Below are 25,617 nucleotides of genomic sequence, written 5' to 3' on the forward strand. Positions count from 1 at the left end.
TAATGAAACAAGTGTTATCAGGTTTTATTATCAAGTCGAGACAAATCGTAGGAAAAAACAAAAAAAACGTGATCGACTAATAATTTTTTTTTTTTTTTTTTTTCCACTAAATAACGAACCCTAATAGAAATATCAATAATAATAATAATAATAGTAATAATAATAATAATAATAATAATAATTTTGCTTATTTTTTAATTTAAAAAAAATTAAAAAAAAAAAAAAAAAAAAAAAAAAAACGGAAAATGCGTCGTTTCATCATCGCCTAAAAATTTTCCTCTCGTGTTTAAAATTTTCTTTTTTTTTTTCTTTCTCTCTCTCTCTCTCTCTTCACGTCCGTTAGTAATAATAATAATAATGATTTTTTTTTTAAATAAATGTTAGATCGTGTGCGTGTGCGTAAGTGCGTACCGATCTTTTCTTTATATATATATATATATATGCTAAGTTACATTGTCCATCACTTATCATCACATTATCCCTTAAATTTTATTATTTTATTTTAATTTTATTTTATCATCATTATCACCATTATTATTATTATTATTATTATTATTATTATTATTTGGTAAAATCAATCAATTTATTATAATAAATGTGAGAAAAAAAAAAAAAAAAAAAAAAATTATCATAGTTTAATCAAAGTAACTTTTGTGATCAAATCAATTTTTTTTTAAAAAAAACCTTTTTTTATTATTATCATTATTATTATTATTATTATTATTATTATTATTATATTTTTTGAATATTAATCGATTAAAGTAAATGATTGTGTGCAAGAGACAATATTTAATATATATATATATAACAGTAAAAAACAAACAAACAAATGAAAAAAAATTTTAACTTAATTTTATTATTTTAATTAATTTTTATTATTTCCTGTTAATAATAATAATAATAATAATAATAATAATAATAATTTACCTAATTATCATTTAATATTAATTTATTTAAATCAATGTTTTAATTGTAATTTTTTCTTTTAAAAAAAAAATTGGATTTTTATTTATTTTTTTATTAATAATAATAATAATAATAAATAAATTTATTTTAATTTTATTTGTTTTTTTTTTTAAAAAAATAAAAGGAAGACATTTTATTATAATAATGTTTTACCAATGCAGTGATTGATTACTTCCGTTAAATGTGGATTTTCCAATGCTGCAGCGACTCTTTCCTTATCATTAAGCTGTTTGTTAACTGCTGTTTCAGATGCATGACTACCAGGTGTTATGCAAATATCAACTTTGTACCTTGATGGCAATGCTCTTAAAAGTTGAACCCTTAACGATAAACCTATTAATGTTGCCATACTACAATGTGGAACTGTGGGTGTGAAATTAACAACAACTTCATTTGTTTCATTAATTACTTTTATGTGATTTTGTGAAACAACATTTAATTCTTCAAGTGTTAACGGATACTCTGGATCTGGAAAATAAAAAAAATTCACTTTTAACAAGATTACAAATTCATTTAAGTTTCATTTCCATGATACGATAGAAAATGAACAAACCTGAGACATTTCTCAAAAGATCAAATACTTCTCTACAATCAATTTCATCAGAAATTAATTCATCTTCTTCTTCAACGGTCAATTCTCTATTTTCACTTTTTTCATAAATTTTTGGATTAACATTTTCATAACTCGTAGGCATTATGTCCCGGAAAAAAAACTTTTTGTAATTAATTATATAAAACTCAAAAACACATTTTAATTAAGAAAGAAATTATTTGATAAAAGCATTGAAGAGAATAACAACAAGTGATTAAGTTTCTATGAATCATAAAATAATAAATTTATGTCTAATTTACAAGAAGGCGGTGAATTCACAAATAAACAAATATGGTAGATTTTTTACAATTGTAAAAGTAAATGAGAATCGACTAATGACTTTCAGTATGATTATACTGGATATTTGCATTACTTTTGGCACCTCAATTTATATTATACAACTAAGTATCGGATAACGGATTTAGTTTTTTTTATACAATTCGAAATCATGTTCAGAAGTATATGCTTTACTGAACAATGGGAAAGTTATTGCAATTGGCTACACAAAATCAAAATAAATAAAATTGTTTTGATAATATGTGTTGTTCTAATTGTAGTTCCTTTAGTTACTCATTTGTATCTATCTGAGGTAAGCTATCTTGATTTGGGAAACTCTTGCAAATATCCTACCAAAAGATAAACAACAATAATGACTAGTCATAAGGTTATCATGTGCGTGAGTGCGTGTTTTAAAACCCTTTGGCCCCACACCACATCATTCACTACAATGGCATTATTTCACATGTTAAATATCATTTAATTTTAGGTTGACACCTTGTCACCTGAAACTGACATTTACAGAACTCGTGCAAAACTAGAAGCCCTGGATGATTTTCCAGTATTTCAAGCAAGCGATTTAAAATCTAGAATTGAAGAAATGCTGAGGATAAAAGGATCTGTTGGTATGGAATTAAGAGATATAGAAGCCAAAAGGCAAAAATTACAATTGGAAATAGCATCGTTGAATCAAAAAAACGAAGAGGTTAAAAATGAAATTTTACATCAACAAATGGAATTGGAAAGGTTAAAAATATCCGTTCAGCAGGTAGCTAAGCCCTGATAATGATAAAAATTTAAGTTACTGAGAGTTATTTTAACGAATAAAGTGTAAAATTTTGTTTTTTTTTTAGGCGGAAGTTGCACAGAGAGAAGCTATACAACGAAACACGCCAGAACTTGCTCTACCTCTTACACTTTACTCGAATGAAATACCTAAAACAGTTGATTATAAATTGAAAGAAGGTTTAGAGTTTTGTCAGATGCATAATTGTTGGGATTATTCTCGTTGTTCAATCACTTCCGGATTTCCTGTTTATTTTTATGAGGTTATGATTTCATTCATTCATTTAAAATTATTCTTTGACCTAACCTAAATCATGACAACTTTAGTTTTTTAACCTATTTTTAAATGTAACATTTTAAGGTTTCGAATGCTTAAAGTCCTTACTTCCATCTTGATACCTCAAGCCATTCACCTGTCACCTGTCCCATAGAAATTTTCATTAAAAAGAAAAAAGGCAATAGGTAAAAAATAACATGTCTTGTTTCTAATTAGAAAAAAAATAAAACTCGAGTAATTTATAGCAGTTTTTTGAATTTCGAATGTTAAGAAAAAAATTAAAAATTTTCATTCATTCATTTTTAGGAAATTGATTGGAAAGTTGAAACATTCATATCGACAACAATAAAACAAGTTTTAAGTTATAATCCACACATAGTGAAAAATCCAACAATTGCATGTGCTTATTTGGTTTTATTGGGTGAATCGAAAGAAAATCACACGACTCAAACATTATCGGATTATTTAAAAAGTATTTGTTTTTCATTCACAGAATGGATATTTTTAAAAGATGGTTTGTTGATGAATGAATGAATGATTTAATCGAGTCAACATTTTTTTTCAGGTTTGAAATATTGGGGAGGAGATGGAAGAAATCACATTCTATTACATTTGTCGAGGAGAGATCTTTCAACGACACAAGATAGATTTTCAGGTGTGAATACAGGGAGAGCAATCATTGTACAATCAACGTTTGAAAGATTAAGGTTTAGACAAGGTTTTGATCTAGTCATACCTCCGATATTAGGTCCTCCGGGTGGTGACATGTGGCAAGACTGTTCAAATATGTTACCTGCAAGAAGAAAATATTTAATGTCATTCCAAGTATTTACATTTTAAAAACAAAATTTTAATTTTTTTGTTTTGTTATCATCAAATGAAATATTTATTGGTTGTTGTTTGTTGTTTTCAGGGTCAAACCGAAATCGGTGGAAAATATTTCGAGGAAAACGTAATCGAAAGACTAAAAAAATTTATCAATTCAACAAACGATTTACTTTATTTTCATTTCACGTGTGATCCTCCCATCGTGAGCTTACAATCGTAAGTGCGAATGCGAAAAATTTTTATTTTGCACATAATTTAATCGATTTCGATTTGTAACGTAAATTGAGTGAAAATTTCGTGTAAGCAGAAAACATCCGGATTTACAAGAATGGCTTTTGTGCGGTACGGAAACGACGAGAGGAACGATATTGAAAAATTCAACGTTTGTTTTAATAATGGCTCCGCCGACGGATATCATATCATCCACGATATTACAAGCGAGAATTTACGAAGCTTTAAGATCCGGTTCCGTACCTGTCATTTTAGGAGGAGATCAGGTTAATCGTTTATCATAACACATAATTATCAGGTTATCATAAATAAAAATGTCGTCCGTTTTAACGTTTATAATTTTTTTTTTTTTTTATAAAGGTGAAATTGAGTTTCGACGAAGTCCTAGTATGGAAAAAAATAATTTTAATGATACCCAAATCGAGAATATCCGAATTACATTTTATATTACGAAGCATTCCCGACAGCGAAATACTGTTGATGAGACGTCAGGGTCGAATCGTTTGGGAAACTTATTTATCGAGTTTTCAATGCGTCATCGATACGATCGTTGCTGCCGTTAGAGACAGGCTTGGTATACCACCTTTGGCCGTACACGATGAACCCGCCCCAAGCGTTTTCAACAGCACTTTTATTGTAATGATAATAATAAACAACAGCGAAAACGATTTCGTTAAAATTATTTTTTAATAAAACTTTTCGGTTTTTCAGCCCATAAGAACGGATGCTGTTGCTCCCGAAACGGAACCGGAAGAAAATTTAGGACCCTTAGAACCGCCTTATCCATCTCCCGCCTTTAAAAGAAATTATACGTTTTTTCTAACTCAGGTAAAATTATGACGTCATGAATTGTACGACAGCAAAAAGCGTTAAATTTTTCTTTTGTTTTTTCTCGTAGGGTTACGAAATTTGGAACGTTTGGGCAAATCCTTTTTGGCTTTATCCGCAACTTCCGTTCGATCCCGTTTTACCGTCGGATGCGAAATTTATCGGTTCGCCGACGGGATTCAGACCCATAGGAAAAGGTGCCGGAGGTGCGGGAAAAGAATATTCGGAAAATCTCGGTGGAAATCATCCCAGGGAACAATTTACAATCGTCATGTTGACATACGAACGAGAACAAGTAACGGAAAATTTTCTTTTTTTTTTTTTTTTTTTAAATGACGGCGACGAGCGTTAATTTTTTACACTTTTCCCTGGTTTTTTTTAAGGTTCTCATAAACTCTCTTAGTAGACTCTACGGTTTGCCGTATTTGAATAAAATAATCGTCGTTTGGAATTCTCCCAAACCGCCGTTGGAAGATTTACAATGGCCCGACATTGGAGTTCCAATACACGTAAAATAATTAAAACGAATAAAATTTTTAACGTATTTTGCGCTAATGGATGTAATCGATAAATGATTGTTTGTAAAACAGGTCGTGAAAACGTCTAGAAACAGTTTAAATAATAGATTTTTACCATACGATGCGATAGAAACGGAAGGAGTCCTTTCCGTCGACGACGATGCTCACTTGCGCCACGACGAAATCATTTTCGGTTTTAGAATTTGGCGCGAAAAAAGGGATAGAATCGTTGGATTTCCCGGAAGGTTTCACGCGTGGGACCTCAATCACGATGGATGGTTGTACAATTCGAATTATTCGTGCGAATTATCGATGGTTTTAACGGGTGATTTGTTTGTTTTTTACATTACAAATCGTTTATCAAACACGAAAAAATTATTATTATTATTATTATTATTAATAATTATTATTGTTATGACGACAGGAGCTGCTTTTTTTCACAAATATTACACGTATTTGTATTCATATTGGTTACCACAAGCAATAAGGGATAAAGTCGATCAGTACATGAATTGCGAAGACATTGCAATGAATTTTCTAGTATCTCATTTTACAAGAAAACCACCGATAAAGGTTTCCTTTTTTCCTTTGTTTGTTTTTGTTATTTATTATTATATATAGGAATGAAATTTACTACTTACCCTTTTGTTTGTTTGTTTGTTCGGCTTGGATGTAGGTAACGTCGAGATGGACTTTTCGATGTCCCGGATGTTCCGTTTCTCTATCCGAAGACGATACTCATTTTCAAGAAAGACATAAATGCATTCAATTTTTTTCACAGGTAAATCTTCTGCATAAAAAAATAAATAACACGAAGAAAATTATAAAATTGATAAAAAAAAAAAAAATATTAATTTATTGTCAACAGGTATTCGGATACACTCCATTACTCAACACACAATTTCGTGCGGATTCGATACTTTTCAAAACGAGAATACCACACGATAAACAAAAATGTTTTAAATTTATTTGAAAAAAACTATTTTTTTTTTACTATTTTATTTGTCCTCTCCTCCCCTTTCCCTCCTCCCCCTTCCCTCTCCCCGCCCCCCGAAAAAAAGCGCGCATGTAAATTGTGCGAAAGTCTCAATTATTTATTATTATTATTATTATTATTATTATTATTAAATAAACATAATAAAAAATTTTTTAATTAAATAAAATTTTATTTATTTATTTTTTTATTACTCACCGCAAAAAAAACCGGAAGTGGTGATGGTGTTCTCCTGTAATCCAACTACTAGGAGGCTGGATGGTTAGGGGGAGGGGGTTCCTGGATTGGATTTCCCTCCGTTGATTAGGTGTTCGCTAGGGGTAAATCTTCAGCTTGGATGCTTTGGGAGTCCTCGAGGTAGAGTCCAAAAATTGACCATATCCGAGTTGGGGGTCGTGGGTTCAAATCCCCTGGATTCAATTTCATCTCGTCGAAATAAAAAAAAAAAAAACCTAAAAGAAGATAAGCGACCAAGCATCCTTTCGAGGTATCTCTCTCTGTCTCTCTTTCTCTCTCTGTGTGTCTGTGTGTCTCTCTCTCTCTCTTCCTCTCTTCCTCTCTCTCTCTCTCTCTCTCTCTCTCTCTCTCTCTCTCTCTCTCTCTCTCTCTCTCTCTCTCTCTCTTCCTCTCTCTTGAAACTTGCAGATTCTTCGAAAGAAGCAGGAACGATGATGGTAGCAGCTCAAGATCGTTTCTCGAAGGTAAGAAAAGGGGAAGTACCGGGGGGATCTTCTTCAGGGGGGATTCCCGCTATATTTCTCCTGGATTAAAAATATTATAAGTAATAATAAATTTTTTTTTTTTTTTTTTATTTTTAAATATTTTTATATTTAATAAAAAAAATAATAATAATAATAATAACAAAAGGGTAACGCGATAATAATAATAATAATAATAATAATAAACGATACACATCACGTGATAAATAAAATAAGAGTTTTTAATACAACAACATGAAAAGTAAAAAAAAAAAAAAAAAAGAAAAAAAACCGGAAAATTTAATAAATACAATAAAAAAATTTTTCTTTTTTTTGTCTAACAATAATAATAATAATAATAAATTTATTTATTAATTAATTTATTTAAATATATATTAAATAATAAAAAGCACCCGTTCAATATTAATTAATTAATTAATTTTTTTTGTTCAATCGTCAGCAAAGTAAAAATATATTTATTATTATTAAATAATTAAATTTTTTTTTTTTTTGTTTTTTTTTTTTTTTCGAAATCATTTTATTATTATTATTATTATTAATACTCCATTAATTTAATAAATTATTAAATAATAATAAAGAATCGTTATTAACTTATTATTATTATTATTATTTTTTCTAATATTTTATAATTAAATAATTAAAGCATGTTTACCAATTAAGTCTATTTTTTTTTTTTTTTTTTTTTTTTGCTTTTTGTTTTTTTTGTTTTTAGCTTTCGAATTATCATTATTATTATTATTTATTTATCAATTATTATTATTATTTATATTATTATTATTATTATTAAATTTTTCAATTGCTTTATTTATTTATTTATTTTTATAAACTTTTATTTTTTGTTATTTTTCACCTGGAAAATAAACAAAAAAAAAAAAAAAAGAAAGAAAGGAAAAAAAAAGAAAAGAAAGAATTACGATAATAATAATGATGATGATGATAATAATAATTAGTCATGTGGAAAAATTAATAAAACTTACCTGTGTGCCTTTTCTCTCTTTCTCTCTCTCTTTCTATCTCTCTCTCTCTCAGGAAGTGTGGATGTCCGTTTACGTCTTTGTACGAATCGATACATTATTATTATCATCATCATTTATTATTTATTTATTTATTTATTATCATTATTATTATTATTACTCTCTTGCTGTTGGTAAAATTAATCAATGTGGATACGATTAAATCCCGAATCCTCCAAATCGTTAATATCTCACTGAAATGAAAAAAAAAATAAAAAAAATAAAAAAAATAAAAAATAAACGATAATGATGATGATGATGATGACGTATACGCGACATTATTATTATTATTATTATTTGCGTTATCGATCGGTATTAAAAATATAAATAAATAAAATGTCTACAATAAATAAATAAATAAAATAATACATACCATTGTTAATTCGCAAGAGAAAAATGTGTCAATCAATTATCAATCAATCAATACAATTAAATCATGATCATTAATGATCATTTTATTAAGTTAATTAATTATTATTATTATTATTATTAGTATTATTATTAATAAATTTTCACTCTAAATCACTAATGACCATCCACTACAAGGTTTTTTTTTTTTTTAAGTAAAAAAAAAATCCAAAACTCAGAGACTTCAGGCATGACTTTAAACACTTTTTTTTTTTTTTTTGAACGCTTACGCACGTACGCACGCACGTGCGTAAAAATACGTACGTTTACGCAACACGTGTGCGTGCGCGCGTGTGTTTGTTTGTGTCTTTGTGTGTGCGTAAGTATTTATTATATATCCTTGTGTGTGTTTGTGTGTGCGTGAGTATAATAAACGCATTCATTTTTTTTTTTTTTTTTTTTTTTTTTTTGGTCTTGCTAGTAGTAAACGCAAAAAAATTTTAGTCGTGTCAGTAGTAGTAGTAGTAGTAGTGATAGTGACAGTGGTAGTAGCAGTCGTTTGTTTTCTTTTTGACGTCATTATTATGTACGAATAATAATAATATTGTTTTTTTTTTTTTATATATGCGGCGCGAACTATTATAATTTAAGGGAATCTAAACTAGCAAGAGAACTACGGCGTGATAAACCGAGTGAGGGAGGTCCACTAACCAATGATGATGTTCCAAATAATTTATACCATCCTATAACAATATTCGATAGATCCAATTCATCTAAAATAATCTGTGCGACCCCCATGAAGACTTTTTTCCCTTCGATTCTACCATAGTCGCCCCAAACGGTAACCTGAAAACAAACAAAATGAACAACAACAACAACCAAAACGACAACAAGTTAATATTATTATTATTATTATTAATAATTATCTTGCCTGTAACACGCAACCCGATGGATTTTCACGAAATGATAACGGTTGTTGATACCAGGGTGATAAAGTTCTTCTTGCCGTTGCCGTTTTAGCTTTTGCAACGCATTTTTTCCCATTCACGAGATAAACTTTTACGTATGGCGCTAAAATCATAATAATAATAATAATAATAATCAATAATCGATTTCTATGAGTACCCGAATAATAATAATAATAATAATAATAATTTGTTATTAACCGGGATAAATTTTAGAACCGGGACGCGCTTGTAATCCTCTCGCTCTCACCACTTCCACTTCCAAGTGTCCCTTTTTATAACACAAACTCAATTGTATGTCACCCAAAGATGGGGCACCGAGTACTTGACGTCCGACTAATTGACCGGGACCCAAACCGTCGATGAAATCCGATAATTGTCCACCTTCTGAACTTTTCAAAGATGGAGCCCAACTGCTTTTAAAAATTAAAATTAATATTAATCCAATAGAATTTTACTTAAATTCAAAAATTAAAAATGAGAAAAAAAACCAGAAACAACAGAGGCTTAAAGAGAATTTTTTTTTTTTTTTTTTTTTTTTTTTTTAGTTTGTGCAGAGATATATATAAAAAAAACAATACACGGTGGATGAAAGAAAAGGTTAGAATTAAAAAAAAAAACATTTCCTTAATACGACACTGATTTTTTAAATTCTAACCCCACTTTACCTGTCCTCCTTCTCCTTCTCCTAGAGTAATCTGATGCATTTCATTAGTGAAAATAACAAACACATACACACACACACACATAATAATAATAATTTTAATTTAAAAAAACACATTTATATTATTATTATTATTATTAAGCCATGCAAAGCAATCTAATGATCTAATGATCACACACGCACGCACACGCACACGCACACAAGTAAAAGTATGAGAAAATAACATTTATATATATATATAAAGTAGGAAAAAAATAAAAATGTCTGCATGATTTTTTTTTTTTTTTTTTAGAAAAACTTACATAGAAGATGAATAGAAATCTTGGTGGTGGCTGGTGGCAGGTGGCACAACCTCCACCGACCGATGAACTCTACGACTATTCGAACTACTCCGACTCTTCCTACGGGATCTTCCATCTGTTTTAAGTAATAAAACATTTTTTTTTTTTTTTTTTTTTTTGCTTTCTTTCATTCTACCACAATGATTTTGTCATATTAATTTAATATAAAAAAAAAAAACGAGTGATTATTATTATTATTATTATTATTATTATTATTAGATTTTTCCCGTCGGATTGCAGACATCTTGAATATCAAAAAGTTAATAAGCATTATTTTATTAACTAATTTCTAAAAAAAAAAAAAAAAAAAAAAAAAAAAATTTTTAATTTTTTTCTTTTCTTACTATGATTCACATGCGTGACTAATGAGCAATAATCGTGCAGTGTTTCTGATAATCAAGATGTCGGCCATATTATATTAGATAAGGATGGATAATCGATAACCCCTCATCAAACACAAATTGAACAAGGATAATAAATAACAAAAAATAAATGCTGCGACAAAGTGAATGTAACAAAAGTGCGGAGTCGCCATTTTTTTTTACACGTTTTCTATCCTTTTCTATCCTTTTCTTTTCTTCAACTCACCGTTAAAAAAAAAAAAAAAAAAAATTTTCTTTCTGCACGGTTTTAAAAAAGGCTCTTTTCGTCTCTGTGTCCTGGCTTTGATAATTTCGTTTTATTTAAAAAAAAAAAAAAAAAATGATGACAACAAGTTCAAAAAACATCGAACCTGTCACCGTCTTGTGAGCCTTCGCCATCACTAGATAAAGATGAACCTTGTTTAGCTAATCTTCTAACATCCTCTGGAAGAACTTCTTCGCTTCTATGCACGGTAAAAGATGTTTTCCCGCATCTTCCAAACCCTAATCTTCTCTTACGACCTAAATAGTTATTATTTTATAATTTTTTTTTTTTTTCTTCTTTTTTTTCTGTTCCGGTTTTTCCAACCCTAATTCACACTTCAAATGTGTGAAACTATCTATCTATTGGGATAATTTTGGGAACAACCGTTTTTTTTTTTGTTTGTTACGCGTTAACAATAATAATAATAAGAAAAAAATAAATGATTCGCCGTATCCCTATCTCTCTCTAACCTTTGTTAAAAAAAAAAAAGAAGCGAAATAAACGAAAATTACCGGTTGCGGAAAGTTGGGAGGTAGAATTGCTTTTTTTACCCATGCCTGAAAATTGTGATGATGATGATGATATTTTTGTTCCTCTTTCGTTTCCTTGTTTTCTATGTTCTCGCCTTTCCATGTCGTGAAGGGGACCCACGGCGGTATCACTGAGGCTTCCATCTAAACGGAAAAAAAAAAAAACGTTATAGTTGATGGTTTCTTTTTTTTTTTTTTTTTGAAATTAGTCGTTTCCACAAATTAACCTCTTTTTTCTTCTGGTGGAACATCAGCATTGGAAAGACTTCTCACAAATTGTCCTCTTCTCGATCCTCCGTGATTATTTCTTTCCAACGATCTTTCCTGCCTCTGTTGAGATCTATCTCTTCGATCGGATATCGATGATCTTCCACCACCATTTTCGTTTCTCGCATCGCGAGTTGAATTTGGAAAATCGCTGTAATGAAAAAAATAATAATAATTATTAACGAAATAAGAAAACGACGAATTAGAATTTCCCCCCCCCCCCAATAACAGTTAATTAAAAATAACCTAAGTCTTTGAGGACGTTCAGACTGCGTTGAGAAAGCACTACTTGTGACGGAAACAACACTTTCCATATCGCTATCCCCAAAACCTTTGTCCGGTGACAGCCAGTCTCTCATTCTCGTTTTCATATCCGATGTGGGAAGATCGCTATCGCTGAGACCTCCATAATGACGATCCCAAACTGTAAATACAAAAACTCACCAATAACGTTTCCGACGTTGCCATATTGTCATTATTATTATTATTATTATTATTATTACTACTAACCTCCGCTACTTTTTTTCCTTTGCATCATGGCCATTTTTTGTCTAATGTATTGAGCACGTTCTTCTAAGTCTTGACTGGACGTCTCTCTAAATGTTCGTCTGTATTGAAAGGAAGGAATCTGAGGAAGATGTCTTTTTTTTGGAGACCCTGTTGGCGTGACAGTGGCTGATCTATAAAAAATACAAATAAATAAATCATGGATTGTCCAGGCAAACGAATTCCTTTTTTCTTTGTTCAAGGTCCTACCTGGACGCGAATCTTGGCACATAAGAGTGGGAAGGATAAACGCTTCTTTCGGAAGGTGATAGACTACCTATTCTTTCGGGACTTTTAGATCTGCTTCTTGAATGTAATGAAGGCGAATCGGTGGGAGCAGCCGAATGAGATCTTTGTGAAACAATGATTTGATCACCCTAACCGACAAAAAAAAAAAAATTTAATTTTTTGTACGCGTGAAACAATTTCGTTAATAATAATAATAATAATAAACGGTTAATGAAAAACCTTTCGATGAGTTTGATGAGTTCCTTGTTTTTCTCTACTCATCATAACTGCCGTCCGTTTTCTACCCTGGGGAGACATATCTCTTCGTGATCTTCTTTCGCTCATTTCGATTTCGGGTGGAGGACTTTAAGAAAAAAAAAAAAAAAAAAATTAATTTAAAAGATGGATGTAGTTCATTAATGAGATAGTTTTTAAAATACCTCGTGGAACTTCCTAAACTACTTATGCTAGCACCATCGGCAACTCTTCTATCCCTCGTTAAATCCTCTAAATCGCTCGCATCCGAATCAGATAGTCTGGACGTTGTGCTCGGAGGAGAAAGATGATCCGTAGGAGTCAAATCCAAGTCCATTTCTTTTTCTCCTCGTCTCTATAATAATAATAAATTGTAATAAATATGTCAAATTCATTATTCCATCGTCAAATTATTATTATTATGTTACCCTATAAGGAGGAAGCAATTCTTCGTGAGCGTTCAAATGATACCACGTCGGTTCCTCGTCTAGAGGAGCCATATTAACTTCTAATAAAACTTCACCGAGAAAATCATTCGCTCCGAATCTCACGTAATCCCAAACGGTGATTTCTAATATTTTTAATTTTAAATCGTTTCGTCTAATTCCACAATACACAAATGTCTGATTCCACCTGGGATCATTTGTATTAGCTATTGTCTTGGTTCGTCTTTTAGATTTTTCACTTTTATCCGGCAGTAAAAATAGTTTCGCGTAGGGATTCCTCGGTTCGCCGTTACTTCTGGGTGTTAATTCAGCGGCACACACGAGAGTAACTGCGAGTTGTAAAGCGACCGCGTCAAACCAAAGTTTCACCTTTAAAAAACCATTATTTACGTTATTATGAAAGAAAAATAATAATAATAATTTTAAAGAGGTAGTAATATCTACATACCTGCATCCTGCCACCGACATTGGCATTTGTTGCTACGGTTTGTTTAATCCTAGAAGGCCTCAAAGAATGCATGTCAGGACTGCCTGGTGAAGTTACACGAACGCTTGGTTTATCTCTCATTCTCGTTTCGTAGACGTCTGTAATGAAAGGAATCCATTGTAATAAACCTTCACTTTAGAAACACAAATATTATTATTATTATTATTATTATTACGTAAAATTTTTCAACCTTTATTTTGCGTCAGACTAGGTGAAATATTCAAAGAACGTCTTGAAAACGTATGAAGTTGTCCCTGAGTCCACGGCAAGGTACCTCCCTGCCTTTTTGGTCCTATTGGTCGCGAAACCAACAATTCCACTTGGGGATCTTGTCTACTTTCGGCGATTATATCAGACACTTCTTGGCTCGTCGCTCCCCGAAATAATCGTCCGTTCCATTCGATCACTTCATCTCCTACGAGAAAAATAAAAAATTTTTTAACATTTTTTTTTTTTTTTTTAAAATCATTTTTTTTAATTAAAATTTAATCAACTAACCGGGACGAAGTTGTCCTTCGACATCGGCTATACTTCCTTTTTTGACTTTTTCCACCAACGCACCACGGATTCCGCTATCCAAAAGTCTATTCCCTTCGACTTTGAGCCCTAATATCGGCGTCGTACCCGACATCGGTTCCCTTGATCTGTTTAAAATCATGTGACCGATGAGATGAGTACCATCTTCGCTTATTTCCCATGAAAGCGGATGCTAAAAAAAAAAAAAAAAAAAAAAAAAAGCAAAATTTGTGTGCTTCAGCTCACGTGTACACGTATAATAAACACGCACTCGCACACGCACACTCACGCACACACACGCATGCCTTAATTTAATTTAACTAAACGATTTTCTTTTTTCAAAAAAAAAAAAAAAACAAGCAAAAAACTATTTTAAAAAGCGGAAATCAATTCTAAATGAAGAACAAAACAAATTTTTTTTAAATTAAACTTTTCTTTTGAAAAAAAAAAAAAAAAAATTACATATCTCTTTCCGGTAATTAATTATACATAATATACAATTAATATTATTCAGCAAATAATTCCTTTGTTAATAATAATAATAATAATAAAAAACTGAATACATACGAAAACACCGAATATATATAAAAAAAACTAACATTTATTACAGAAATTATTATCATTAATATTATTTAATAAAAAATCCGAAATGATTATTCGAAAAAAATTTATTAAGATTGTGATTATCGGGGCATTAGAAAAAAAAAAAAAAAAAAAAAAAAACTATCGTTACTACGTTTTATTTTTACGTATAACTAACTAATAAATAAAATTTACTAATTTTTAAATAAATAAATAAATAAATAAAATATTGCACGAGATAATTTTTTATGTTAATAATTATTATTATTATAACTATATATTTTTTTTTAATAACATAATTTTTGTACACACACATAACTTTTTCTGTGTTATTACAATCATTTTTTTTTTTTATTTATTTTTTTTTAACTATTAAAATTAAGTATTTTTTGCGCACGCGCACACACATACTGACGGGGAATTTTCATTTTTCCTGGCAAAAAAAAAAAAAAAGAAGAAAAATTCCAAAAAAAAAAAAAAAAAAAAAATCTACTTTTAAAAACAAACAGCAAACAACAATCATTCTATCTATTTAACGATTAGTAGCAAACAAAAAGCTAAAATTTTTTAATACAATTATAAACAAATAAAAAAGCAGCAGACGACGACGTTTTAATGACGTCATTTTTTTCAATATTATTATTATTATTATTATTATTATAAAAATTCATTTATGTATTTATCTATGTATGTATCTATGTACATAAAATATGTAAAAACATACATACATAAGCATACGATTGGAATCATTCGAACCTGACTCTCATATATATTCTACTAAATGAAACATTTATTATTATTATTATTATTATTATTATTTAAAATTATCTACTGCTACTAATTTATTTACTACACAAACATTTTTCAATAAAAGCTGCTCTTTTTTTTTTTCTCTCTCTCTTTTTTTTCATTTATTTATTTATTTACTTTGCTCTACGATATTTTTTTTTTATGTACCTTAAAATCTCTATTAGAATCTTCGCTCGATGTAAAATTGCTCGAAGTTTCTATTCCAGAATCTTTCGTTCCCGAATCCTGTGATCCTTGTCTGAGCGAATCCCACCTTTCGACGTTATCCAACGTCATCCAACCTGAATCGAAACTTTCGCTTTCATCTCCTCCACCATCGAATCGAACCGTTTTTTTCCTTCTCAGGGTGAATCGAGTTCTCTTATCGGCTTCATCCCATATTTTACTACCGGATCTTATTATGGCATTTTTAATATCGGTGTAATAACTCGTCCTGTAATTGTCCAGGGATTTAGGAAATTGTATATCTTTTTTCATTCCTCCTTTACCCGCCATCTGGTATCGGGTTCTTATTGTTTTATACCACGATTGTTTCAATGCGTTTCTATCTGTTAAATTACACTCGGTTCCATCGTCCAATCCCAATTCGGGAGAGTAATCCGGGGAGAATGAATGTCTTCTCCTTCTTTCATTCGACAATAAATTCACGGGATCATCGTATGAAGAATATATATTTTCGATGGAATGACGATTGAATCCGCGATCGGAAATTGTTTTCATCGAATTTTGATGGTGTTGTGGGTGGTGATGACGGGGGTGGTGACGGTGTTGGATGTGGTTGTGGTGATGGTGGTACGTAACGGCATCGGATGTTGATTCTTCGTAATTTGAATAACTACCATTCGTCTCTATATTATTTAATCGATCGTGATTGTTTCTTCTGTGTTGTTTTGAACGGATGATTGAGCCATTTTTGGAATCTTCTCATCATGTACAAAAAGTATTTCAACTCCGAATTAATTAAATAATTCACAATTTAAATAAAAAGTAAAAAAAAAAAAATTTTTTTTAAAAATGGATCCCAGTCAAAAATTAAATTTTTTTTTACCTCGTATAAAACGTTTTTCCATATACACACAATTTTAACAATTTGTACCACATAAATTTTTAACAACAAATATTTAAAAAAAATATTTTAAAAAATCGACATTTTGTATGTATTCAGTATTATTATTATCTTATCCGAGGGGGTGGGGAAGGGGGGGGGCGAATTGATTTCCGTTTTTTTTGAAATTAATCAATACTTTAAGTGAGGGATCAGGTTCAAATTTTTTTTTCCCATATCGGATAATTCGTTTGCATATAAACTTGTTTCGATTGATCGATCGATAAATCGAACGATAGATCGATTGATGTATTCAATTTGAACCTTCCCTATTTTTTTTTTTTTGATAAATATATATTATATATTTGAAAATCATCTCACCGCAAGAAATTTTTTTATCTTCTCATCTTTGAGTATTGCTTGCCTACTGTAAACATTATCCCCTCTTCTATCAATGAATATATTTCCTAAAAAAATTTTTCGTTTTTCTTTTTAAATTTTATATAATATTAATAATAATAATAATAATAATAATAATAATAATAATAATAATAATAATAATAATAATGTAATAACCGTTATTTATTTAATTATATTATATATTATTATGGATGGCATTTCCTAACCAACGCGAAATAAAAAAAAAACAAAACCCGAACCGCCATTTTTTTTACGTATGCAACGACCACAACAACAACAACAACAACAAACAACTTTCCCCACTTTTTTTTTATAAGTATAAAATATTATTATTATTATTAATTAATTAATGAATAAAATCAATTAATCGATGATAACATTCATTAATAATTAATAAATTACGAATAATATATAAGTAAAATAAATTAAATATTTAAAAAAAAAAGGAGGAGGGGGCGGGGAAACAACAACGGCAAGTTGATAATGATTATTATTATCATCATCATTATCATTATTATTATTTTTACAGCATTGCCTACGTCATTCTGCGTGCGTTTTGCACTTTTTACTTGAATTCCCTTTTTTTTCAAAATTTCTTTCCCTTTTCTCCTTTTCTACTTCCCTTCATCCCCCCCTCTCTCTCTCTCTTTATATATATATGTTATTGATTCTGTAACGGAAATTTTTTTTTTTTTTGTTAGAGATTCGATACTAGCAAAAGAGAGATAGAAATGACCGCGAAAAAAAAAAAAAAAATTACAACAATGCAGATGATGCGACATAAAAAAAAAAAATGATAGCGGAGTAGGGAAGAAGAAGAAGGATGAGGGGGAAAGTGAAAGAGTAGAATAATCATTCGAGGGAAAAAGGAGAGGGAGGTGAGGGGGGGAGGAAAGAGTGGCGGTGGAGGCGGCGGCGCGGGAAGCGGCGGCGGTTAAACGAGAAAGTAGGGAATCAAGAAAATCAATGAAACCCAGGTTAGTGACGTCAGTTTTTAGGAGTGGGGGGAATAGTCACGAGACCGAGAAAGTTATGTGAATCTCTTTCTCTCTCTCTCTCTCTTTTTCGCTTCTTCTTTTTCCCCACTCGCATTTTCCCCTCCCCTCCCATCCCTTTCCCCCCACACACACTCTCTCTCTCTCTCTTTCTCTCTTTTCCCTTATCGTTCATATCTACCTTTCCTTACTCTCTGAATTACAATGGGAATCAATGAAATTCATTTTATCGTCCTGGTAATTGAAATCAAAAAATTTTCTTTGTTGTTTGCCATTGGAAACTTTTTTTTTTTTTTAAATCCTTTGACTAATTAAAAGGTGGTAACATGTGTCAAAGGTTATTTGTTATGATAACTCATAGAGAAAATAATCAATACCAATAATTATTTCTGGTTTTTCCATTGTTTATATAAAAGAAAATGTTTTTTCCCATCAAAAAAAAATAATAATAATTTAACATGTGTACGAATACTAAACGCATGATTTTTTTTTTTTTATAAATATCTCACGAAAACTATTCATAAGCAAAAAATATCATTAAAAACAAACGAATACCCCAACAAACAAACAAACGAACAAACAAACATGAACCTTTCTTTGAAGAAATAAAAAAAAAAAAAAAAAAAATGAACACAAAGAGTTTTTCTTATCGTCAAATCTTATGCGGCATTTCTTATCATTGTTGCCTTTTAAGGCTCAGTTTTCAACAAATGTTACGCAATTTTGTAAAAATAAAACCTTTATATGAAACCTAACAAACCTTTTTTCATTTCTTCATTTTTCTATTCTATTCGGGAAATCTATTTCGAATCAATATTATTATTATAATAATTCTCGAATATTAAAACGAAGACAGACACTCTCAGCAACAACCATAATTAAAAACTGTTAATAACGCATACATTTTTTTCGAAATCACTCGTACCAACTTAACTTAAATATTTATTAAATAATTCGAATTGAAAATTTTAAATAATAAAATTTGGTTAGGAAATGCTTGAGATCCAATCAATGGCTATGAAAAAATTATTTAAAGTGAAGCTTTTTCCCTTAAAGTGAATTCACTTTGATATTTACAAAGATTTTAAAAGCTTCCATTGACATATTCAAATGTTGGTAAAAAGTGTCAAAAATTTATATGAATAATAATAATAATCGATTTCACACAAGAAAATACATCAAATAATACGAACTAATCGAAATTTCTAATCTACTGTTCTATGTAAATAAATTAATTCTTATACATATACATATATGTATATATACTAAGAATCGTAAGTTTGACATTTATTTTTTTTTTATTTTCCCTGTACGATTCTATTAATGAATATTCTATGAAAACCACTAAAAAAAAATAAATAATAATAATAATGAAAAGGAAAATAATTCAAAAACGAACTCACCCTTATCAATTTTACTATTATCCATATCTTCTCCGCTCGTGCATTCGGGAGATCTGAGATCATCATCAGAAGAACTAAAACTTCTTTGGATTTGTGTATGATGTCGCCCGGAACTTCCGTGTTGTTTTTTTACACTTCCGGTTCTTTTGTGTTTTTTATTATTCGTACTACCACTGCTAACACTTTGATTTCTTTGACCATCCATATTTGTTCTAAATTCACTTCCTCTCACTAATAATTCCGGATAAATATTTCGCTTCTCGTATTCGCCACTCATTTGTTCGGTTCTATATCCGACATCTTGACTCGTTTGGTCGTAATAGGGAGCCGACCTCATCAAATCCTCCAATTCCGCTCTGTAAAACCTCGGATCTTCTTCCTGGTAGCGACCGTATCTTTGATATTGTTGCTGATCGGCAGACGTTCTCGTACTTTGTTCCTGTTGAGAATACTGTCTTCGTAATTGGCTGTTGGATCGTTGAAGGGGAAGATTTTCTTTTTCTGCCGCGCTGTGAGCTCTCTCCAATTTGGGCCTTTTGTCTATGTTTAACGATTGCTGCAAGTTTTCGTTCATCATTGGGAATTGCTGCTGATTTAAATCAGCTTGAATTTTCGACATAACGCTGTCGTGAGTTCCTCCCAATCCTTTATTTATCCATTGTCCCGTTTTACTAAGGAGTTCTTGTTTTTTACGACAAACTATACAAACCCAAATCACCTGGAAAAAACATATTTATTGTCAACAAAAATAAATAAATAAAACTTTTCTTATTTAATAAATATATATATTTAACGAACCTTATTTGATCTAAGAGTGACCTTTCCACCGCATCTGGCACAACACCTGATGCTACAATAATTACAAATATGGCCGACTCCATCGGCAAATTTTGTTTTGAGACAAATATGACAAGTGGCATCAAGTTCGATTCCAGCTTTTTTCTGTTGCTCCGAACGTTGTCGAATCGTTTCTTCTAAAACTTGAACTTCATCCTGTTTTCTCCTGGAAATAATAAATAAATAAAATCAATAAGGTGTCATGATTATTTATAAACTCAAAACTAAAAAAAAAAAAAAGTTGATCAAAGGATGTGTTTTTTTTTTGTTTTCAAGCCTAATTAATCCTAATGCCTAACTACTATTTATAAATTTATTATCATTATTATATTTTCTTTCTTTCTTTCAGTTTCTTTTAACAGTAACGCAAATAGATTGAAACTAATTTTGTAAACTATTTTTTATGTGAATATTCAAATGAAAAAAAAAAAAAAAAAAAAAAATTCATTTACCTCATGATTTCATTTTCTCTTTCTTCTTCTTGTTTTTGCCTCATCATTACTTTTTCAATAATTTGCCTCTCCTCTTCAGTGAGGTGCGATAGGTCGGGCCTGTCGGTCATTTTAACCTTCCCCTATTAACCCGACCATGACAAGTTTAACCTTTTTCATAATAAAATGTTGTTGCTCTTGTTTTTCTTGTTGTTCTTGCTGTTTCTGTTGCTGTTGTTGTTGTCGAGCATTTTATCTCCGTCTGTTTAATATAATTTCATCATTGGTTTGATACCATTAAATAATTTAAAATTGTCACTAATGTTCACCATGATGACACTTATTATTATAATATCATTCACCACCACCATTTTTTTCCTTTTCTTTTCTTTTTTCTTTTTGTTTTTTCAACAAACACTATTTATGACAATGAATTTTTTTTTTTTCTGAAAATATAAATAAATTTTTTTTTTTAATGGAATGGATTATAAATGATTTAAAACAATGTGAACATAACATTTAGTCAATATTAATAAACATATTATTATTGCATCATACACACAATATTGCCATTTATGAATTGTGAGGGGGGCAAGGAGCAAGGGGAGGAGGAGGAGAAGTGGGAAAAAGAACAAATAATATGCCATGATATTAATATATACCGTATTAAGTTATTTAAAAAAAAAACTCACAATTATATTCATATTTTTCATACTGGCAAAAATATTTTGATAACACACACATAAGATAACGTTTTTTTTTTTTGACTTTAAACCATGTGTATAAAAAATTCGCGATTCCTCATTTTAATATTAAATAAATTAGCCAAAAAAAATTTTTTTTAATCCAGAAAAAATTACACAAAATTACCGTTTTACATGTACATGTAAACTAATGGGGAAAAAAAAAAAATCAAATTTTAACGATTTTTTTTACCCAACTCACAAATTAAACTAAATATATATATGATCGAATGAATAAATTAATAATAATAATACGTTGTAAAAATTATATATACATATAAAAAAAAAAAAAGAAAGAGACAAAAAACATTTTCACGAAACAATTATGGGTGGTTAACGTCCGCCATTTTGAATCTCGCAAAAACTCGCATTAATAAGTTTAAATTTATAAAATATCTATAAAAAAAAAAATTATCTTTTTTTTTTCTTTTTCATATTATTTTAGAGTTGTTTTAATTTTTATTTTAATTATTTAAAATAATTTAATATTTTATCTTATTTAAAGTCCTAATAGTAATAATAATAATAGAAAACGAAAAAAAAAAATTAACATGTAAAAAAAAAAAACGAACCTTGTTTTTTTTCCTATTTTTCGTTGACTCATCGTATATCAAATCGAATTTTTCCTTTTTTTTTTTTTTCTATATTTTTCGATTCGAAAAGAAAAAAACTATTTTACACACACGAATATTTTATAAATAACAATATATAATTAATATATCACCCAACTGAAAAAAAAAAAAATTCACAAAACCATTTTTTTTAATTTTATTTTTTAGATTTTTCACTGAGAGAGAGAGACGCACAAATACACAAAAAAAAATAAAATAAAATAAAATAAAACAAAGTAAAACAACTTAATTTGGTCTAACAATATTTGGCGTAGAATTTTTTTTTTTTCTTTCCTTTTTTCCTTCCCTTCCTTCCTTCCTTCCTTCTTTTCCGCGGAATGGCGATTCACAAAACACAAGAAAAAGAGATGGGAATGTTGGAGAGTGAGAGAGGAAGGGAAAAGAGATATGAGAAAGAGAGAGATAAAAAATAAGAGAGCGCGGTAGAGAATTTAACGAAAGTAACCGAAAGAATTTTTTTCACCGCCTTCTTTTATTATTATCGTTTTTTTTTTTTTTTTTTTTGAAATAAAACACTGATTTTTCATATATCAACTTAATAACGTAACAATGAATACCAATTATTATTTTTATTATTATTTAACTTCTAACTTTTTTTTTTTTTTTGTCAAAAACATACCTCTTTTCGTTTTAATTACATTACAAACTAAATCTTTTTATTATAAACGCACCGTGATATTATATTAAAAACACAAAATAATTTTTTTTTTTTTTTTTTTTTTTAAATATTATTTTTCTGAATAAATAAGTAATAAGTCGGGGATAAAATTTGACCAATAGAAAGTTAGTTTAAAAATGACGTCACGCTAGTCTAGATGTATTGATTTTTTACTTTCTTGCACTAAAAAAAACCTCCCACCCTCCTACTCCTACTCTTCCTCCCTCCTCTTTCCCCTCCGCACTCATTCTTCTTCTATGATTTTACCCCGAAACGTTGTAATTAAATTCACATAAAATGAACAACTTCGATTTATTCTTACTTACTTACTATATATTAAATGAACCGTCATTAATTAATATATATATATATATATATTGAAAATTATTACTGTAATTTATTTTTTTTGTTAATAACATTTGGTCACTAGTAATAAAACACATTATTTAAATATTATTATTATTATTATACTATTTTGTATGTGTTAAAAAATAACCTTTAAAATATATTTTTTACATATATATCAAATAGCATTTATCATTTTACATATATATATATATCAATAATCGTTTTAATTTGAAAAAAAAATAATGATAATAATTATAAGAGTAAATAAATAAATAAATATTATAATTAAATAATTTATATGATAAACGTGTAAGAGAGAGAGAGAGAGAGAGAGAGAGAGAGAATTACGAACGAATTAAAATATTAATGCATTTTTCAAAACGTTTCTTTTGTTTGTATAATAAAATCCTCATGAATTTTTTAATTTATAAATAAATAAATAAACATTAACTTCACGCTTGTCTTTTTTTTCTAATTATCGTAAAATAATAATAATAATAAATTCGAATGAAATTTTTTTCTTGATTTCAAATTATTTTCAAAAAAAAAAAAAAAAAAAGAAAATTTCATCATTAATATAATCAATTAAAATAACGGTTTTCGAATATGTTTTTTTTTAGAAGGCGGTGAGTGAGCGTCACGCAAAAGGCGGTATTCTAACTATTCTTTCATTTATGTCTATTTGAAAACTTATCAAAAAAAAAAAAAAAACGATTTGATTGAAATGAACTTGATGATACTTATTTGCGAAATTATGCAATAATAATAATAATAATAATAATAATTTTAACCGTTACTTTTAAAATAAAAAATCGAATGCCCTATTAAATAAAAAAAAAATAGTAAAATAAAGTGAATTTAAATTAACGAACAAAATATGCGGGGGCTGATTTTACCCCCTGAAACTTACATAGGCGTGGGCTTAAATTTGGAACGAAAAATTTTTAATTTAAAATAAAAAAAAAAAAGTTCAATGAGTTAATCTCTTCGTTTGGTCCTTTCAATACAATAATAATTTTCAATAATAATAATAATTTTTTTTTACTTAAACATTTGGTAAACTCTCCTCTCAATTAATACTGTATTTTTTGTATAACTCGATCCTATATATGGATTTATGTACATAATTGTTAGAACGCTTTAATAATAATAATATTAAATACCGTTAATGATTCAATCACATAAAAAAAAAAACGTGATAGAAATTAAAGCAAGCGCGAAAATAATATTTGTTTTTTCGTTAATACGAATTATTTATGCAAAAAATTAAATTAAATTAAATATTAAAACAATTTGAAAGTTTTACTAAATACCCACATTTTATATTAAAAAAAAAAAAAAATATAACGTTCACTTGTTATTAAAACTGCGACCGCTCAGTTAAAACTAAATTTGTTAAACTCTATCCTTCTTCACATTCCCTACTTTTGTTTGAATGACGTAAATTTCAATGTTGCCAAATTAAATTAAAGTCATAGAGTAAAAAAAAAAGAAAAAACTTATATATTTATATAATACGACAAACATGGTGGGTGTATTTAATACCCATTTTATATTTTTTATTTTAATATTATTGTGCTTTTATTAAAAAAATCAAATGATTTGACTAGCCCAACGGTATTTAAAACATAAAAAATAATCATTAACGCCTACATATTAATAAAATTGTTAAAAAAAAGTAAATTTGAAAAGGTTAAAACATTGGTTATATCAGGAAATGCTTTTGTTTAATATTAACAAAAATACATAAAATTATTTTTTTTAATTCTTTATTTCAACATAGGTTGTATCTTTCCTAAATGTTTTGTAGTCTTAAAATCTAAATGAAAATAACCACTGGGTGGTGGTGTTGTTTTATTAACTTACATTCACTAATGAATGCATTGTAGAGGTTCCTCCATTTTTTTTGTCTACCTCCAATAACTACTATCTTCCACTTTTCTTTCTCATTATTATTATTATTATATTTATATATATATAATTTTTTTTTATATATTATTATTATTATTAATTTCTTTCAATTAACTTCCTACTTTAACGATACACGGTAAATTTTTATATTTTTTTTTTTTTTTTTAAACATGAGTTTTTTCAACTGTCTTTATAAACACATAAATTATTAATAATAATGATAATAAAACAAGAAATTAAAAAAAAACTTTTCTTTACCCCATCATAACATTTATAAATAATAATAAATAATGTGAATCATCTTTTGTTTAAAATAAATAAATAAATAAAACAAAAACCACATAAAAATTAATAATAATAATAATAATAATAATAATTTTTGTTACAAAATATAATTCACAATATTGAAACCTAATTAATGCGACGACAACAACAGTGAAATTTTGTTTCTAATGTGAATTACTATTATTATTATTATTATTTTTATTTATTTATTTTTTACTTAATTATTATTATTATTATTATTATTATTATTATTATTATTAAAACAAAAA

General features: G+C 28.6%; 4 protein-coding genes across 4 annotated transcripts; 1 reads left to right on the forward strand and 3 right to left on the reverse strand.

Annotated features, from left to right (window-relative positions):
- Positions 1-1,102: 1,102 nt before the first annotated feature.
- Phum_PHUM490240 (uncharacterized protein) lies at positions 1,103-1,661 on the reverse strand (the record flags this gene model as incomplete). Its single annotated transcript, XM_002430508.1, has 2 exons — positions 1,103-1,434; positions 1,520-1,661. The coding sequence occupies 2 exons, from the start codon at positions 1,659-1,661 to the stop codon at positions 1,103-1,105; spliced, it is 474 nt and encodes a 157-aa protein (XP_002430553.1).
- A 345-nt stretch (positions 1,662-2,006) lies between these two features.
- On the forward strand, positions 2,007-6,275 carry Phum_PHUM490250 (uncharacterized protein; the record flags this gene model as incomplete). The annotated part of the gene is made up of 15 exons (XM_002430509.1): positions 2,007-2,147; positions 2,325-2,603; positions 2,689-2,883; positions 3,204-3,411; positions 3,463-3,722; positions 3,811-3,941; positions 4,033-4,222; positions 4,317-4,592; positions 4,668-4,784; positions 4,855-5,079; positions 5,168-5,293; positions 5,375-5,627; positions 5,727-5,842; positions 5,979-6,083; positions 6,171-6,275. The coding sequence occupies 15 exons, from the start codon at positions 2,007-2,009 to the stop codon at positions 6,273-6,275; spliced, it is 2,727 nt and encodes a 908-aa protein (XP_002430554.1).
- A 2,740-nt stretch (positions 6,276-9,015) lies between these two features.
- Positions 9,016-16,360, reverse strand: Phum_PHUM490260 (uncharacterized protein; the record flags this gene model as incomplete). Its single annotated transcript, XM_002430510.1, has 16 exons — positions 9,016-9,222; positions 9,317-9,447; positions 9,543-9,754; positions 11,080-11,230; positions 11,486-11,647; positions 11,731-11,921; positions 12,017-12,194; positions 12,281-12,450; positions 12,527-12,693; positions 12,785-12,908; positions 12,985-13,154; positions 13,228-13,614; positions 13,694-13,830; positions 13,923-14,147; positions 14,231-14,441; positions 15,788-16,360. The coding sequence occupies 16 exons, from the start codon at positions 16,358-16,360 to the stop codon at positions 9,016-9,018; spliced, it is 3,396 nt and encodes a 1,131-aa protein (XP_002430555.1).
- A 3,038-nt stretch (positions 16,361-19,398) lies between these two features.
- Phum_PHUM490270 (rab3 interacting molecule, putative) lies at positions 19,399-20,902 on the reverse strand (the record flags this gene model as incomplete). Its single annotated transcript, XM_002430511.1, has 4 exons — positions 19,399-19,432; positions 19,500-20,221; positions 20,302-20,506; positions 20,793-20,902. The coding sequence occupies 4 exons, from the start codon at positions 20,900-20,902 to the stop codon at positions 19,399-19,401; spliced, it is 1,071 nt and encodes a 356-aa protein (XP_002430556.1).
- Positions 20,903-25,617: the final 4,715 nt, after the last annotated feature.

This window comes from Pediculus humanus, genomic scaffold (genome assembly GCF_000006295.1).
Source record: "Pediculus humanus corporis 1103172108259 genomic scaffold, whole genome shotgun sequence".
Classification (NCBI taxonomy): domain Eukaryota; kingdom Metazoa; phylum Arthropoda; class Insecta; order Psocodea; family Pediculidae; genus Pediculus; species Pediculus humanus.